The sequence below is a fragment of the Cherax quadricarinatus genome, chromosome 81 (assembly GCF_038502225.1).
Source record: "Cherax quadricarinatus isolate ZL_2023a chromosome 81, ASM3850222v1, whole genome shotgun sequence".
Lineage (NCBI taxonomy): Eukaryota > Metazoa > Arthropoda > Malacostraca > Decapoda > Parastacidae > Cherax > Cherax quadricarinatus.
Window position 1 is genome coordinate 10,237,878 of NC_091372.1, and position 19,374 is coordinate 10,257,251.

Here is a 19,374-nt window from a genome sequence, read left to right on the forward strand (position 1 = left end):
CTCTGAAGGATAAGTGAAGATGTTACAGTTCTGGAGGTGGGAAGTACAGTACCTGCACTCTGCAGGATGAGGGAGGATGTTACAGTTCTGCAGGTGGGAAGTACAGTACCTGCACTCTGAAGGATGAGTGAGGATGTTACAGTTCTGGAGGTGGGAAGTACAGTACCTGCACTCTGAAGGATGAGTGAGGATGTTACAGTTCTGGATGTGGGAAGTACAGTACCTGCACTCTGAAGGATGAGTGAGGATGTTACAGTTCTGGAGGTGGGAAGTACAGTACCTGCACTCTGAAGGATGAGTGAGGATGGTACAGTTCTGGAGGTGGGAAGTACAGTACCTGCACTCTGAAGGATATGTGAGGATGTTACAGTTTTGGAGGTGGGAAGTACAGTACCTGCGCTCTGAAGGATGAGTGAGGATGTTACAGTTCTGGAGGTGGGAAGTACAGTACGTGCACTCTGAAGGATGTGTGAGGATGTTACAGTTCTGGAGGTGGGAAGTACAGTACCTGCACTCTGAAGGATGAGTGAGGATGTTACAGTTCTGGAGGTGGGAAGTACAGTACCTGCACTCTGAAGGATGAGTGAGGATGTTACAGTTCTGGAGCTGGGAAGACAGTACCTGCACTCTGAAGGATGGGTGAGGATGTTACAGTTCTGGAGGTGGGAAGTACAGTACCTGCACTCTGAAGGATGAGTGAGGATGTTACAGTTCTGGATCTGGGAAGACAGTACCTGCACTCTGAAGGATGGGTGAGGATGTTACAGTTCTGGAGGTGGAAAGTACAGTACCTGCACTCTGAAGGATGGGTGAGGATGTTACAGTTCTGAAAGTGGGAAGTACAGTACCTGCACTCTGAAGGATGGGTGAGAATGTTTCAGTTCTGGACGTGGGAAGTACAATGTCTGCATTCTGAAGGATGGGTGAGGATGTTGTAGTTCTGGAGGTGGGAAGTACAGTGCCTGCACTCTGAAGGATGGGTGAGGATGTTACAGTTCTGGAGGTGGGAAGTACAGTACCTGCACACTGAAGGATAAGTGAGGATGTTACAGTCCTGGAGGTGGGAAGTACAGTGCCTGCACTCTGAAGGATGAGTGAGGATGTTACAGTTCTGGAGGTTGGAAGTACAGTACCTGCACTCTGAAGGATGAGTAAGGATGTTACAGCTCTGGAGGTTGGAAGTACAGTACCTGCACTCTGAAGGATGGGTGAGGATGTTTCAGTTCTGGAGGTGGGAAGTACAGTGCCTGCACTCTGAAGGATGAGTGAGGATGTTACAGTTCTGGAGGTGGGAAGTACAGTACCTGCACTCTGAAGGATGAGTGAGGATGTTACAGTTCTGGAGGTGGAAAGTACAGTACCTGCACTCTGAAGGATGAGTGAGGATGTTCAGTTCTGGATGTGGGAAGTACAGTACCTGCACTCTGAAGGATGAGTGAGGATGTTACAGTTCTGGAGGTGGGAAGTACAGTACCTGCACTCTGAAGGATGAGTGAGGATGTTGCAGTTCTGGATGTGGGAAGTACAGTACCTGCACTCTGAAAGATGAATGAGGATGTTACAGTTCTAGAGGTTGGAAATACAGTACCTCCACTCTGAAGGATGAGTGAGGATGTTACAGTCCTGGAGGTGGGAAGTACAGTACCTGCACTCTGAAGGATGAGTGAGGATGTTACAGTCTTGGAGGTAGGAAGTACAGTGCCTGCACTCTGAAGGATGAGTGAGGATGTTACAGTCCTGGAGGTGGGAAGTACAGTACCTGCACTCTGAAGGATGAGTGAGGATGTTACAGTCCTGGAGGTGGGAAGTACAGTACCTGCACTCTGAAGGATGAGTGAGGATGTTACAGTCCTGGAGGTGGGAAGTACAGTACCTGCACTCTGAAGGATGAGTGAGGATGTTACAGTCCTGGAGGTGGGAAGTACAGTACCTGCACTCTGAAGGATGAGTGAGGATGTTACAGTCCTGGAGGTGGGAAGTACAGTACCTGCACTCTGAAGGATGAGTGAGGATGTTACAGTCCTGGAGGTGGGAAGTACAGTACCTGCACTCTGAAGGATGAGTGAGGATGTTACAGTCCTGGAGGTGGGAAGTACAGTACCTGCACTCTGAAGGATGAGTGAGGATGTTACAGTCCTGGAGGTGGGAAGTACAGTGCCTGCACTCTGAAGGATGAGTGAGGATGTTACAGTCCTGGAGGTGGGAAGTACAGTACCTGCACTCTGAAGGATGAGTGAGGATGTTACAGTCCTGGAGGTGGGAAGTACAGTACCTGCACTCTGAAGGATGAGTGAGGATGTTACAGTCCTGGAGGTGGGAAGTACAGTACCTGCACTCTGAAGGATGAGTGAGGATGTTACAGTCCTGGAGGTGGGAAGTACAGTACCTGCACTCTGAAGGATGAGTGAGGATGTAACAGTCCTGGAGGTGGGCAGTACAGTGCCTGCACACTGAAGGATGAGTGAGGATGTTACAGTCTGGAGGTGGGAAGTACAGTACCTGCACTCTGAAGGATGAGTGAGGATGTTACAGTCCTGGAGGTGGGAAGTACAGTACCTGCACTCTGAAGGATGAGTGAGGATGTTACAGTCCTGGAGGTGGGAAGTACAGTACCTGCACTCTGAAGGATGAGTGAGGATGTTACAGTCCTGGAGGTGGGAAGTACAGTACCTGCACTCTGAAGGATGAGTGAGGATGTTACAGTCCTGGAGGTGGGAAGTACAGTACCTGCACTCTGAAGGATGAGTGAGGATGTTACAGTTCTGGAGGTGGGAAGTACAGTACCTGCACTCTGAAGGATGAGTGAGGATGTTACAGTTCTGGAGGTGGGAAGTACAGTACCTGCACTCTGAAGGATGAGTGAGGATGTTACAGTTCTGGAGGTGGGAAGTACAGTACCTGCACTCTGAAGGATGAGTGAGGATGTTACAGTTCTGGAGGTGGGAAGTACAGTACCTGCACTCTGAAGGATGAGTGAGGATGTTACAGTTCTGGAGGTGGGAAGTACAGTACCTGCACTCTGAAGGATGAGTGAGGATGTTACAGTCCTGGAGGTGGGAAGTACAGTACCTGCTCTCTGAAGGATGAGTGAGGATGTTACAGTTCTGGAGGTGGGAAGTACAGTACCTGCACTCTGAAGGATGAGTGAGGATGTTACAGTCCTGGAGGTGGGAAGTACAGTACCTGCTCTCTGAAGGATGAGTGAGGATGTTACAGTTCTGGAGGTGGGAAGTACAGTACCTGCACTCTGAAGGATGAGTGAGGATGTTACAGTCCTGGAGGTGGGAAGTACAGTACCTGCTCTCTGAAGGATGAGTGAGGATGTTACAGTTCTGGAGGTGGGAAGTACAGTACCTGCTCTCTGAAGGATGAGTGAGGATGTTACAGTTCTGGAGGTGGGAAGTACAGTACCTGCACTCTGAAGGATGAGTGAGGATGTTACAGTTCTGCAGGTGGGAAGTACAGTACCTGCACTCTGAAGGATGAGTGAGGATGTTACAGTCCTGGAGGTGGGAAGTACAGTACCTGCTCTCTGAAGGATGAGTGAGGATGTTACAGTTCTGGAGGTGGGAAGTACAGTACCTGCACTCTGAAGGATGAGTGAGGATGTTACAGTCCTGGAGGTGGGAAGTACAGTACCTGCTCTCTGAAGGATGAGTGAGGATGTTACAGTTCTGGAGGTGGGAAGTACAGTACCTGCACTCTGAAGGATGAGTGAGGATGTTACAGTTCTGGAGGTGGGAAGTACAGTACCTGCACTCTGAAGGATGTGTGAGGATGTTACAGTTCTGGAGGTGGGAAGTACAGTACCTGCACTTTGGGGATATTGCAATTTCAGACTCATCTGAACTATGATATCAGCATGTTCCTGGCTGGATAGCTACTGAGTGAATAATGGTGAATGCATGTCTTCTCTTTCATTTGGGGGCCACCCTACCTTGGTGGGAGATGCCCAGCGTGTTTAAAAAGTATACAAAATTAATAATATACGACAAAAACTTACCAACAGCCAGTAAACCAAACATCTTCTCCCTGCCATAGTCACCCTTGTACTGGTGGACCATAGTGAGGGCCACAGCTTCTAACAACGACACCAGGATGGCAGAGAGCATTTCTGCCATCGCTCGAACACCAAAATAGAGCCACAGTGTTAACTTAGGGTTGCCCCTCACTGTGGAACACATGGGTCTCTGCAGAAAACGTGTCCCATTCACCTGAGGAAAACAAAGGCAAATGTACCTCTCTTGTAAACTCTTGTTAATTAACTTAAAAAAATAGGTGATAGAAGAAAATATTCTAACAACCTCAATAAGAAAATTAAAAAAAATCTATGTAAAGTAAAAGGACACAAGTGCAACTAATGTGACATTTTATTGTGGCAACGTTTCACTCTCCAGGAGCTTTGTCAAGCCATTGATAAAGCTCCTGGAGAGCGAAACATTGCCACAATAAAATGTCACATTAGTTGCACTTGTGTCCTTTTACTTTACATATTGTCGGTAATTCTACCAACTTTATTACAAAAAAATCTAGATCTTTTATTCTCTATGAATCCTTATAAGATTAACACAGATAAATCCCTACAAATCAATATTTTTTTTTCAACAAACTGGCCGTATCCCACCTAGGCAGGGCAAGTTATATAGAAAAAGTTTCCCATTTTAAATTTAGTAATGTATACAAAATGTGTTACTAACCCCTTACTCCTGGCATTTTAGTCTCTTCTTAAAGTGGAAGAATTCTGCTCCACATGCTGTGGATTCCATCTCACATTGGTCTTCAGATGCATGATAGAACTGATAAATTGGCTAAGCTGTATGCTTTCAAAGAGGGAGTAGATTACAATCTTGGCTTGTCAGGTAGTAGTTTGAGAACAATAATACGAAAAGAACTTCAACTGAATTTTATGGACTTAAGGCTCAGGGAGATTGACACCAGTGAGTCCATCTATCATCATTCTATCATGCAGGAGGAGCCACATGTCTATGGTGCATCCAACAAGATAAGCAGACTCTTGGATGTCACTACTGCCCGGCTCCGGCTGGGTTACAAGTATCTTTGGCAGGTTAAATCACCACCACCAGATGTAGACCAAATGAAATGTAAACTTTGCCAGATGGATTATTGTCACACCTTGCGTCATTATGTACTGGAGTGCGTCACACCCTGCGTCATTATGTACTGGAGTGCGATAAAATTAATGAATTTCGAAACAACTCACTCAGAAGTGTTCAAGAAATGGCTAAGTATTTTATCCACAGTGGTATATTACAGACCATTCTGGAGAAATACCCTGACTTTGCTAGCTGTAAATAAAGCATTACCACATGTGTGTGTGTGTGTGTGTGTGTGTGTGTGTGTGTGTGTGTGTGTGTGTGTGTGTGTGTGTGTGTGTGTGTGTGTGTGTGTGTGTGTGTACTCACCTATTTGTACTCACCTATTTGTGGTTGCAGGGGTCGAGTCCTAGCTCCTGGCCCCGCCTCTTCACCGGTTGCTACTAGGCCCTCTCTCTCCCCGCTCCATGAGCTTTATCAAACCTCGTCTTAAAACTGTGTATGGTTCCTGCCTCCACTACGTGTGTGTGTGTGTGTGTGTGTGTGTGTGTGTGTGTGTGTGTGTGTGTGTATGTGTGTGTGTGTGTGTATGTGTGTGTGTGTATGTGTGTGTGTGTGTTTGTGTGTTTGTGTGTGTTTGTGTGTGTGTACTCACCTATTTGTGGTTGCAGGGGTCGAGTCACAGCTCCTGGCCCCGCCTCTTCGCTGATTGCTACTAGGTCCTCTCTCTCCCTGCCCCATGAGCTCTATCATACCTCGCCTTAAAACTATGTATGGTTCCTGCCTCCACCACATCACTTTCTAGGCTATTCCATGGCCTGACTACTCTATGACTGAAGAAATACTTCCTAACATCCCTTTGAATCATCTGAGTCTTCAACTTCCAATTGTGACCTCTTGTGTCTGTGTCCCATCTCTGGAACATCCCGTCTTTGTCCACCTCGTCTATTCCGTGCAGTATTTTATATGTCGTTATCATGTCTCCCCTGACCCTCCTGGCCTCCAGTGTCGTCAGGCCGATTTCCCTCAACCTTTCTTCATAGGACAATCCCCGTAGCTCTGGGACTAGTCTTGTTGCAAACCTTTGCACTTTCTCTAATTTCTTGACGTGCTTGACTAGGTGTGGATTCCAAACTGGTGCTGCATACTCCAGTATGGGCCTGACGTAGATGGTGTACAGAGTCTTAAACGAATCCTTACTGAGGTATCGGAACGCTATCCGTAGGTTTGCCAGGCGCCCGTATGCTGCAGCAGTTATCTGATTGATGTGCGCCTCAGGAGATATGCTCGGTGTTATACTCACCCCCAGATCTTTTTCCTTGAGTGAGGTTTGCAGTCTTTGGCCATCTAAACTATATTGTGTCCGCGGTCTTCTTTGCCCTTCCCCAATCTTCATGACTTTGCATTTGGCAGGGTTAAATTCAAGGAGCCAGTTGCTGGACCAGGCTTGTAGCCTGTCCAGATCTCTTTGTAGTCCTGCCTGATCCTCGTCCGATTCGATTCTTCTCATTAACTTCACATCGTCTGCAAACAAGGACACTTCTGAGTCTATCCCTTCCGTTATGTCGTTCACGTATACCAAGAACAGCACAGGTCCTAGGACTGACCCCTGTGGAACCCCGCTTGTCACAGGCGCCCACTCTGACACCTCGTCGCGTACCATGACTCGTTGTTGCCTCCCTGTCAGGTATTCTCTGATCCATTGCAGTGCCTTTCCTGTTATGTGTGCCTGGTCCTCTAGCTTTTGCAGTAACCTCTTGTGAGGAACTGTGTCGAAAGCCTTCTTGCAGTCCAAAAATACGCAGTCGATCCACCCCTCTCTCTCTTGTCTTACTTCTGTCACCTTGTCATAAAACTCTAGTAGGTTTGTGACACAGGATTTTCCTTCCCTGAAACCGTGCTGGTTGTCAATTATACACTTGTTTCTTTCCAGGTGCCCCACCACTCTCCTCCTGATGATCTTCTCCATGACCTTGCATACTATACACGTTAGTGATACAGGTCTGTAGTTTAGTGCCTCATGTCTGTCTCCCTTTTTAAAAATTGGGACTACATTTGCCATTTTCCATACCTCAGGGAGTTGCCCAGTTTCAAATGATGTGTTGAAGATCTTTGTTAATGGCTCACACAATATCTCTGCTCCCTCTTTAAGGACCCATGGAGAGATGTTGTCTGGTCCCACCGCCTTTGAGGTGTCAAGTTCGCATAGCAGCTTCTTCACCTCCTCCTTGGTTATATGTACCTCATCCAGCACTTGCTGGTGTGCCCCCCTGTTCTGATTTCTTGGAGTCCTACTGGTTTCCACTGTAAATACCTCTTTAAATCTTGTGTTGAGCTCCTGACATACCTCTCGGTCGTTTCTTGTGAATTCCCCATCACCCTTCCTCAGTCTGATTACCTGGTCCTTGACTGTTGTTTTCCTCCTGATGTGGCTGTACAACAGCTTCGGGTCAGTCTTTACTTTTGATGCTATGTCATTTTCATATTGTCTCTGAGCCTCCCTTCTTATCTGTGCATATTCGTTTCTGGCTCTTCGGCTGATTTCTTTATTTTCCTGAGTTCTCTGTCTTCTGTACCTTTTCCATTCTCTAGTACACCTAGTATTTGCCTCCCTACACCTTTGGGTGAACCAAGGACTCGTTCTGTTCTTCCCATTATTTCTGTTTCCCTTGGGAACAAACCTCTCCTCTGCCTCCTAGCATTTTGTTGCTACATAGTCCATCATTTCTTGTACTGGTTTTCCTGTCAGTTCCCTCTCCCACTGAATGTCTTGAAGGAAGTTCCTCATGCCTGAGTAGTTCCCCCTTTTGTAGTTTGGTTTTTCCCAGCCTATTCCTGCTACTCTCTCCACTTGGAGCTCAACTATGTAGTCGAAGCACAGAACCACATGATCACTAGCTCCCAGGGGCCTTTCATACATGATACCCTCGATGTCCGAACTACTCATGGTGAATACAAGGTCCAACCTTGCTGGTTCATCCTCTCCTCTCTCTCTGGTAGTGTCTCTAACATGTTGATGCATGAGGTTCTCCAGTACCACATCCATCATCTTGGCTCTCCATGTTTCGGGACCCCCATGGGGCTCCAGGTTTTCCCAGTCAATCTCCTTGTGATTGAAATCACCCATAACTAGTAACTTTGCTCCCCCCATGTGTGCTCTCCTGGCCACCTCGGCTAGTGTGTTGATCATTGCTCTGTTGCTCTCATCGTATTCTTCTCTTGGCCTCCTGCAGTTCTGTGGTGGGTTGTACATTACTGCAATTATCACCTTATGTCCCTCAGACTGGATTGTTCCTACTAAGTAGTCCCTTTTGCCCATGCCATCCATTCCTTCCATTTTCTCAAAACCCCACTGTGTGTGTGTGTGTGTGTGTGTGTGTGTGTGTGTGTGTGTGTGTGTGTGTGTGTGTGTGTGTGTGTGTGTGTGTGTACTCACCTAGTTGAGATTGCAGGGGTCGAGTCCAAGCTCCTGTGTACTCACCTATTTGTACTCACCTATTTGTGGTTGCAGGGGTCGAGTCCTAGCTCCTGGCCCCGCCTCTTCACCGGTTGCTACTAGGCCCTCTCTCTCCCCGCTCCATGAGCTTTATCAAACCTCGTCTTAAAACTGTGTATGGTTCCTGCCTCCACTACGTCATTTTCTAGGCTATTCCACTGCCTTACAACTCTATGACTGAAGAAATACTTCCTACTATCTCTCTGACTCATTTGTGTCTTCAACTTCCAATTGTGGCCTCTTGTTTCTGTGTCCCCTCCCTGGAACATCCTGTCCTTGTCCACCTTGTCTATTCCACGCAGTATTTTATATGTCGTTATCATGTCTCCCCTGACCCTCCTGTCCTCCAGTGTCGTCAGGCCGATTTCCCTTAATCTTTCTTCATAGGACATTCCCCTTAGCTCTGGAACTAACCTTGTTGCAAACCTTTGTACTTTCTCTAGTTTCTTGACGTGCTTTATCAAGTGCGGGTTCCAAACAGGTGCTGCATACTCCAGTATGGGCCTGACATACACGGTGTACAGTGTCTTGAATGATTCCTTACTAAGGTATCGGAATGCTGTTCTCAGGTTTGCCAGGCGCCCATATGCTGCAGTAGTTATCTGATTGATGTGTGCTTCCGGAGACATGCTCGGTGTTATACTCACCCCAAGATCTTTCTCCTTGAGTGAGGTTTGCAGTCTTTGGCCACCTAGCCTATACTCTGTCTGTGGTCTTCTGTGCCCTTCCCCTATCTTCATGACTTTGCATTTGGCAGGATTAAATTCGAGAAGCCATTTGCTGGACCAGGTGTCCAGTCTGTCCAGGTCTCTTTGAAGTCCTGCCTGGTCCTCATCAGATTTAATTCTCCTCATTAACTTCACATCATCTGCAAACAGGGACACTTCTGAGTCTAACCCTTCCGTCATGTCGTTCACATATACCAAAAATAGCACTGGTCCTAGGACCGACCCCTGTGGGACCCCGCTCGTCACAGGTGCCCACTGTGATACATCATTACGTACCATGACTCGTTGTTGCCTCCCTGTCAGGTATTCTCTGATCCATTGCAGTGCCCTTCCTGTTATATGTGCCTGATGCTCTAGCTTCTGCACTAATCTCTTGTGAGGAACTGTGTCAAAGGCCTTCTTGCAGTCCAAGAAGATGCAATCAACCCACCCCTCTCTCTCTTGTCTTACTTCTGTTATTTTATCATAAAACTCCAGAAGGTTTGTGACACAGGATTTGCCTTCCGTGAATCCGTGCTGGTTGGCATTTATACTCCTGTTCCGTTCCAGGTGCTCCACCACTCTCCTCCTGATAATCTTCTCCATAATTTTGCATACTATACACGTCAATGACACAGGTCTATAGTTTAGTGCCTCTTTTCTGTCTCCTTTTTTGAAAATGGGAACTACATTTGCCGTCTTCCATACCTCAGGTAGTTGCCCAGTTTCCAGGGATGTGTTGAAGATTGTGGTAAGTGGTACGCACAACATATCTGCTCCCTCTCTAAGGACCCACGGAGAGATGTTGTCCGGTCCCATTGCCTTTGAGGTATCGATGTCCCTTAGCAGTTTCTTCACCTCCTCCTCATCTGTATGTATGTCGTCCAACACTTGTTGGTGTATTCCTTGTTGGTGTCCCCATCTGGTCTGTCCCCCCAGAGTCCTTCCTGTCTCTACTGTAAATACTTCCTTAAATCTCGTGTTGAGCTCCTCACATACCTCTTGATCGTTTCTTGTGAGTTCTCCACCTTCTTTCCTCAGCCTTATCACCTGGTCCTTGACTGTTGTCTTCCTCCTAATGTGGCTATACAGCAGTTTCGGGTCAGATTTGACTTTCGATGCTATGTCGTTTTCATACTGTGTGTGTGTGTGCATGTGTTTGTGTGTGTGTTTGTGTGTGTTTGTGTGTGCATATGTGTATGAGTGTGTGTGTGTGTGTATGAGTTTGTGTATGTGTGTGTGTTAGTTACCATTTTGTCCTAGGCACATGTCGATTAGACACTAGGCCTGTTGTAGGTGTGTAGGTGTGTGTGTGTGTGTGTGTGTGTGTGTGTGTGTGTGTGTGTGTGTGTGTGTGTGTGTGTGTGTGTGTGTGTGTGTGTGTGTGTGTGTGTGTGTGTGTGTGTGTGTGTGTGTGTGTGTGTGTGTGTGTGTGTGCGCGCACATGTGTTTGTGTGTGTGTGTGTGTGTGTGTGTGTGTGTGTGTGTGTGTGTATGTGTGTGTGTATGTGTGTGTGTGTGTGTGTGAGCGTGCGTGTGTATGTGTGTGCGTGCGTCTGTGTGTGTGCGTGCGTGCGTATGTGTGTGTGCGTGCGTGCGCGTGCGTATGTGTGTGCGTGCGTGTGTGTGTGTGTGCGTGCATGCGCATGGGTGTGTGTGTATGGGTGTGTGTGTGTGTGCATGTGTGTATGTGTGTGTGCGTATGTGTGTGTATGTGTGTGTGTATGTGTGTGTGTGTGTGTGTGTGTGTGTGTGACTCAACAATCAATATTTGCACCAATAACTCACTACAGTTGTGACCGGGTGTGGAAGTGTGAATTGCTCATTACTCTAAAATTTGTTCATGATTGTAGCCATGTATAAACGTAAGTAACCATTCTTACAGTATTCATTACCTTTGTAACTTGTGAGTTCATTACCTTGTACCTAGTTCAGCCATCAAAACTTTGGGGCCCAGTCCCTGGACCCATTGTGTACCTCTATAATCTGTTAATACCTTTGTAACTTGTCATGATTGTGACTAGACCTACCTGGAGTTCATTACCTTTGTAAATTGTGAATTCATTACCTCTGTAACTTGCTCAGCCATCAAAACTTTGAGGCCCAGTCCCTGGACCCATTATGTACCTCTGTAATCTTTTGACTACCGCCCACAGGATGGGTATGGGGTGCATAATAAACATATTAAACTAACTAACTAACTCCCTATGGAGAATATATATATACATGTATATATCTTCTTCGTTCGACAAACTGGCCATATCCCACCTAGGCAGGGTGCCTATATAGAAAATTTTTCACTTTTTAACTTTATTAATGTATACAGGAGAAGGAGTTACTACCCCCTTGCTACCAGCATTTTAGTCGCCTCTTATGACACACATGGCTTATGGAGGAAGAATTCTATTCCACTTCCCCATGGAGATAAGAGGAAATAAACAAGAACAAGAACTAATAAGAAAACAGAAGAAAACCCAGAAGGGTGTGTGTATGTATATGCTTGTACATGTATGTATAGTGTGATCTAAGTGCAAGTAAAAGTAGCAAGACGTACCTGAAATCTTGCATGTTTATGAGACAGAAAAAAGACACCAGCAATCCTACCATCATGTAAAACAATTACAAGCTTCCGTTTTACACTACCGTCCTGTCAAGCGAGTGTAAAACGGAAGCCTGTAATTGTTTAACATGATGGTAGGATTGCTGGTGTCTTTTTTGTCTCATAAACATGCAAGGTTTCAGGTACATCTTGCTACTTCTACTTACACTTAGGTCACACTACACATGCATGTACAAGCATATATATACACATCCCTCTGGGTTTTCTTCTGTTTTTCTTACTAGTTCTTGTTCTTATTTATCTTCTCCTAGCTCCATGGGGAAGTAGAACAGAATTCTTCCTCCGTAAGCCATGCATGTCGTAAGAGGCGACTAAAATGCCAGGAACAAGGGGCTAGTAACCCCTTCTCCTGTATATATTACTAAATGTGAAAGGAGAAACTTTTGTTTTTCCTTTTGGGCCACCCAACCTCGGTGGGATACGGCCAGTGTGTTGAAAGAAAAGAAAGAAAAAGAGATACAGTGGACCCCCTCATAACGATTACCTCCGAATGCGACCAATTATGTAAGTGTAATTATGTAAGTGCGTTTGTACGTGTATGTTTGGGGGTCTGAAATGGACTAATCTACTTCACAATATTCCTTATGGGAACAAATTCGGTCAGTACTGGCACCTGAACATACTTCTGGAGTGAAAAAATATCGTTAACCGGGGGTCCACTGTACTTTTGTTTTGCTTTTTGGGCCACCCTGCCAAGGGGGGATATGGCCAATTTGTTGTACAGTAAGGAGTCATTCACAACACTGTACACTGTGTATGTCAGGTCCATACTGGAGTATGCAGCACCAGTATGGAACCCACATTTGGTCAAACATGTCAAGAAATTATATAAAATACATATAGTCGGACTCGAGTCCTGGAAATGGGAAGTACAATGCCTGCACTTTAAAGGAGGGGTTTGGGATATTGGCAGTTTGGAGGGATATGTTGTGTATCTTTATATGTGTATGCTTCTAAACTGTTGTATTCTGAGCACCTCTGCAAAAACAGTGATAATGTGTGAGTGTGGTGAAAGTGTTGAATGATGATGAAAGTATTTTCTTTTTGGGGATTTTCTTTCTTTTTTGGGTCACCCTGCCTCGGTGGGAGACGGCCGACTTGTTGGAAAAAAAACAAAACAAAAAAAAAAAGGTTTGCAACAAGGCTAGTCCTGGAGCTAAGGGGTATGTCCTACGAGGAGAGAACTCAGCCTGACGACACTAGAGGAAAAAAGAACTGTGGGGAGGTCATAACAATGTACAAAGTACTGAGAATTGACCAGGACAATATGTTTGAGAATGAGGAATGAGGAATATGAAGACACAGCTAGAAGTTAAAAACACAGATGAGTCACTGGGATATTAGGAAGTATTTCTTCAGACATGTCAGGAAGTGGAACAATGTGGAGATTGGAGTGGTAGAAGCAGGATCCATACATAGCTTTAAGAAGAATTACGATAAAGTTCAAGGAGCAGGGAGAGTGTTGACCTAGTAGCAACCAGGGAAGCAACAGGCCCAGGAGCTCTGAATTGACCCCTGCAACCACAAATAGGTGAGTACACACACACACACACACACACACAGGAGGACCAAAGGGACAGGGAGACATGATAACAACATATAAAATACTGAGAGGAATTGACAAGGTGGATAGGAACAGGATGTTTCAGAGATGGGACACAGCAACAAGGGGACACAATTGGAAGTTGAAAACTCAAATGAGTCACAGGGATGTTAGGAAGTATTTTTTCAGTCATAGAGTAGGCAGGAAGTGGAACAATATGGAGAGTGATGTAGTGGAGGCAGGGCCCATACATAGTTTTATGAAGAGGTATGATAAAGCTCATGGAACAGCAAAGAGGGAGGGCCAGGAGCTGTGACTTGATACCTGCAACCAATTAGGCGAGCACTCATGCACGCACACATGCACACGCACACTCGCTTGGACGCTTGGACTCGACTCCTGCAACCTCAACTAGGTGAGTACACACACACTGCTGATCAAAAACCGATGGAATTTTGATGAGCTGGAGAGAGGAGACAGTGGAGAAGCAAGTGACTACATAGCAGGAATGCTTCAGTCTGGAGGTCCCAAGGTGGTAATTGCAGTGATGTATAATCCACCACAGAACAGCAGGAAGCCAAGGCAAGAGTATGATGAGAGCAATAGAGCGATGGTTGACACACTGGCTGCAGTGGCCAGAAGGGCTCATGTGTGCAGGGCAAAGCTACTGATCATGGGTGACTTTAACCACAAGGAAATCGATTGGGAGAATTTGGAGCCACATGGGGGCCAAGATACATGGAGGGCTAAGATGATGGAGGTGATACTGGAAAACTTCATGTACCAACACGTATGGGACACTACAAGAGAGAGAGGTGAGGATGAACCAGCAAGACTGGACCTAGTATTCACCTTGAGTAGTGCAGATATTGAGGACATCACATTTGAAAGACCCCTTGGATCCAGCGATCATGTGGTTTTAAGCTTCGAATACACAGTAGAGCTACAAGTGGAGGGGAAAGCAGGAAGGCCCGGGTGAATGAAGCGAAACTACAAGAAAGGGGACTACACGGGAATGAGGAACTTCCTGAACAGGGTTCAGTGGGACAGAGAACTGGCAGGGAAGCCAGTAAATGAGATGATGAAATATGTAACAACAATATGCAAGGAAGCTGAGGATAGGTTTGTGCCCAAGGGTAACAGGAATAATGAAAAAGCCAGGATGAGCCCATGGTTCACCCAAAGGTGCAGGGAGGCAAAAACCAAGTGTGCTAGGGAAGGGAAGAAGTATAGTAGGCAGAGGACCCAGGAGAATAAGGAGAGCAGTCGTAGAGCCAGAAATGAATATGCACAGATGAGAAGGGAGGCCCAACGACAATATGAAAATGACATAGCAGCGAAAGCCAAGTCTGACCCGAAGCTGTTATACAGCCACATCAGGAGGAAAACAACAGTCAAGAACCAGGTAATCAGGCTAAGGAAGGAAGGAGGAGAGACAACAAGAAACGACCGTGAAGTATGTGAGGAACTCAACATGAGATTCAAAGAAGTGTTCACAGAGGAGACAGAAGGGGCTCCAGAAAGACAGAGAGGTGGGGTACACCACTAAGTGCTGGACATGGTACACACAACCGAGGAAGAAGTGAAGAGGCTTCTGAGTGAGCTAGATACCTCAAAGGCAATGGGCCCGGATAACATCTCTCCATGGGTCCTGAGAGAGGGAGCAGAGGCACTATGTGTACTCCTAACAACAATATTCAACACATATATCGAAACAGGGAGATTGCCTGAGGCATGGAAGACAGCAAATGTAGTCCCAATTTTTAAAAAAGGAGACAGACATGAAGCACTAAACTACAGACCAGTGTCACTGACATGTATAGTATGCAAAGTCATGGAGAAGATTATCAGGAGAAGAGTGGTGGAACACCTAGAAAGGAATGATCTCATCAACAGCAGCCAACATGGTTTCAGGGACAGTAAATCCTGTGTCACAAACCTACTGGAGTTTTATAACAGGGTGACAGCAGTAAGACAAGAGAAAGAGGGGTGGGTAGATTGCATTTTCTTGGACTGTAAGAAGGCATTTGACACAGTTCCACACAAGAGATTAGTGCAAAAACTGGAGGACCAGGCAGGGATAACAGGGAAGGCACTACAATGGATCAGGGAATAATTGTCAGGAAGACAGCAGCGAGTAATGGTACGTGGCGAGGTGTCAGAGTGGGCGCCTGTGACCAACGGGGTCCCACAGGGGTCAGTCCAAGGACCAGTGTTGTTTCTGGTATTTGTGAACGACATGACGGAAGGAATAGACTCCGAAGTGTCCCTGTTTGCAGATGACGTAAAGTTGATGAGAAGAATTCATTCGGTCGAGGACCAGGCAGAACTACAAAGGGATCTGGACAGGTTGCAGACCTAGTCCAGCAATTGGATCCTGGAGTTCAACCCCACCAAGTGCAAAGTCATGAAGATTGGGGAAGGGTAAAGAAGACCTCAGACGGAGTACAGTCTAGGGGGCCAGAGACTACAAACCTCACTCAAGGAAAAAGATCTTGGGGTGAGCATAACACCAGGCACATCTCCTGGGGCACACATCAACCAAATAGCTGCTGCTGCATATGGGCACCTAGCAAACCTCAGAACAGCATTCCAACATATTAATAAGGAATCATTCAGGACCCTGTACACCGTGTACGTTAGGCCCATATTGGAGTATGCGGCACCAGTTTGGAATCCACACCTAGCCAAGCACCTAAAGAAACTAGAGAAAGTGCAAAGGTTTGCAACAACACTATTCCCAGAGCTAAGGGGTACGTCCTACAAGGAGAGGTTAAGGGAAATTGACCTGATGACACTGGAGGACAGGAGAGATAGGGGGGACACGATAACGACATACAAAACACTGAGAGGAATTGACAAGGTGGACAAAGACAGGATGTTCCAGAGATGGGACCCAGCAACAAGGGGACACAGTTGGAAGTTGAAGACACAGATCAATCACAGGGATGTTAGGAAGTATTTCTTCAGCCACAGAGTAGTCAGGAAGTGGAATAGTTTGGAAAGTGATGTAGTGGAGGCAGGATCCATACATAGCTTTAAGCAGAGGTATGATAAAGCTAACGGTTCAGGCAGAGTGACCTAGTAGCGACCAGTGAAGAGGCGGGGCCAGGAGCTGGGACTCGACCCCTGCAACCTCAACTAGGTGAGGACAACTAGGTGAGTGTACACGTACACACACGCACCAATTAACTATTACTAACTAATTTATGCACCACACACCTCATTGTGCTTAATAAATAAATAAAAATTAAATAAAAACTAAATTGGAAAATAAAGTCTTGGGATAAAATATTTCACATTTCAATTGAAAGTCTTGATGACGACATAGTCTGAAGGCAAACATGACTTACAACCTATTGCATGGGAGGAAAGGTAGTCCAGGAAGCAGTCAAAAGGTATAGCATGTAAAACAACTTCAATTTACATTTTTTTGTGAGAAATATGTGTTAAAAAGTGATGTCTTACCAGTTCTGTAGCATTACAGATAACCTCACAGTTTGGTGGGGAGGCGTGACAAGTGAGGCCGGTGTACTGAGTACTAACTGTACTGAACTCTTGCTGTGGGTAATAGCACATCACCCTTCCACTCTCACTCTGGCGATGAGTAGCTTCCAAGGTTCTGTTGAATTCTAATGTTATCTGTAAGACAGAGGTAACAATGATAGTAATGTAATCTTTGAATTCAGCTAGCATTGCACCTAATGTTATCTGCAAGCCAAAAGTAACAATGATAGTAATCTTCTGAATTCACTAGCATTATAACTAATGTTATCTGCAAAACAGAATTTATAATGATGATGGTAATCTTAATTCTAATGTCATCTTTAGTTACAAGGTCACTTTAGTATTATCTCAGAATACTGTTCTATATATTTTTTTTGCAGGTTAATAAATTTGTTAAAATAATTCCAGCACTGACCCGGTCGTTGTTGAATGTTCTGTATTCGTGGTTGCCCGAGCCTGTGCGGAAACACATAAGAGGAGCAGTGTCGCTGATCACGACTCTGTCGACTTTAACTACCTCATCTTCTGTTGCATTCTCTTTTGTACTGGTCTCCTCCCGACACACAAGGCGGCAATCCTTCACCCTGCGTATTGCAGAAGTTATACATGTGCTAACAAACAGAAATATCACTGTTAGTGGCAGATTTGTGGCTGCATATACAGGTGCTCAAGTTACAATGGGGTTATGTTGTGATAAACTTATCGTAAGTCGAATATGAATGTGATATGATAAATAAATAAGTGTATAAATAACTACTATCACTGAATAAGTACATGAATAAATAATTACTGCAACTAACTAAATACCTGCACCGAAAAGTAAATAAACGAATACAAGTTACGAACTTGCCACCTTTATGATGGGTAATTATCTTAAGTTTCATCGCCAAAGTAATTGTTTCTGCATCATCATAAAGTCGAAATATCCTAAGTCGAACCATCATAAGATTAGGAGAACTTGTACATTGAGTCTACAGTATTTAACCCGTAAACAGTCCAAACGCATATATACGTTTTTACTGCTTAATCCCCATATATATATATATATATATATATATATATATACCATATATATATATATATATATATATATATGTACTTATATATAATATATATATATATATTAAATATATTTATCTCCATTCACTCCTATATATATATATCAGATGTTATTCCTCCTTGCCCTATACACGAAATCACAGCTTCCCTATCTTCATCAACATTTAACAATTCCTCAAAATATTCCTTCCATCTTCCCAATACCTCTAACTCTCCATTTAATAACTCTCCTCTCCTATTTTTAACTGACAAATCCATTTGTTCTCTAGGCTTTCTTAACTTGTTAATCTCACTCCAAAACTTTTTCTTATTTTCAACAAAATTTGTTGATAACATCTCACCCACTCTCTCATTTGCTCTCTTTTTACATTGCTTCACCACTCTCTTAACTTCTCTCTTTTTCTCCATATACTCTTCCCTCCTTGCATCACTTCTACTTTGTAAAAACTTCTCATATGCTAACTTTTTCTCCCTTACTACTCTCTTTACATCATCATTCCACCAATCGCTCCTCTTCCCTCCTGCACCCACTTTCCTGTAACCACAAACTTCTGCTGAACACTCTAACACTACATTTTTAAACCTACCCCATACCTCTTCGATATATATAGAATATATATATATATATAATATATATATATATATATATATATATATATATATATATATATATATAATATATATATAAATATATATATATATATATACATGTATATATACATATACATATACAGTATATATATACAATCTGTTGGAGTGTGAGCAGGGTAATATTTAGTGAAGGGATTCAGGGAAACCGGTTATTTTCATATAGTCGGACTTGAGTCCTGGAAATGGGAAGTACGATGCCTGCACTTTAAAGGAGGGGTTTGGGATATTGGCAGTTTGGAGGGATATGTTGTGTATCTTTATATGTATATACTTCTAAACTGTTGTATTCTGAGCACCTCTGCAAAAGCAGTGATAATGTGTGAGTGTGGTGAAAGTGTTGAATGATGATGAAAGTATTTTCTTTTGGGGGATTTTCTTTCTTTTTTGCGTCACCCTGCCTCGGTGGGAGATGGCCAACTTGTTGAAAAAAAAAAATATATATACACATTTTCTTTGTCATACATTCAACATTGCCAGGATAAGCCTGAGTCGCCTAGACATGAGAGAATGGGTGTGTGCACTCACTGTGCGCCATATTAAAATAATTGGGGATGCCTGGGTACCATATGCTCTTTTTTCCTATTAAAAAAAGTTATTTTTTTTTCTCAAAAAAGTTGGGGCACTACGGGAGAGAACGTATATATACATTTGGACTGTTTACGGGTTAAATATATTACACTGTTTCTCTCATAACTTCTCCTGTTAGTTTTTATTTTTACATCAACGGCCATCTCCTA

At 44.5% G+C, this 19,374-nt stretch overlaps 2 protein-coding genes across 9 annotated transcripts in view; one reads left to right on the forward strand and one right to left on the reverse strand.

The window, feature by feature from the left end:
* The window catches only part of LOC128699828 (torsin-1B), a 287,527-nt gene that overhangs the window by 21,863 nt on the left and 246,290 nt on the right, over nucleotides 1-19,374 (forward strand). The window lies entirely within an intron of this gene.
* LOC128699829 (major facilitator superfamily domain-containing protein 6) overlaps nucleotides 1-19,374 on the reverse strand; it is a 229,660-nt gene that overhangs the window by 20,512 nt on the left and 189,774 nt on the right. The window contains exons 6-8 of the mRNA XM_070102378.1: nucleotides 17,343-17,511; nucleotides 16,889-17,062; nucleotides 4,004-4,214 (exon numbers count right to left, since the gene is read on the reverse strand). Coding sequence (XP_069958479.1) covers nucleotides 4,004-4,214; nucleotides 16,889-17,062; nucleotides 17,343-17,511 — 554 coding nt within the window. The remainder of the gene's footprint in view (nucleotides 1-4,003; nucleotides 4,215-16,888; nucleotides 17,063-17,342; nucleotides 17,512-19,374) is intronic.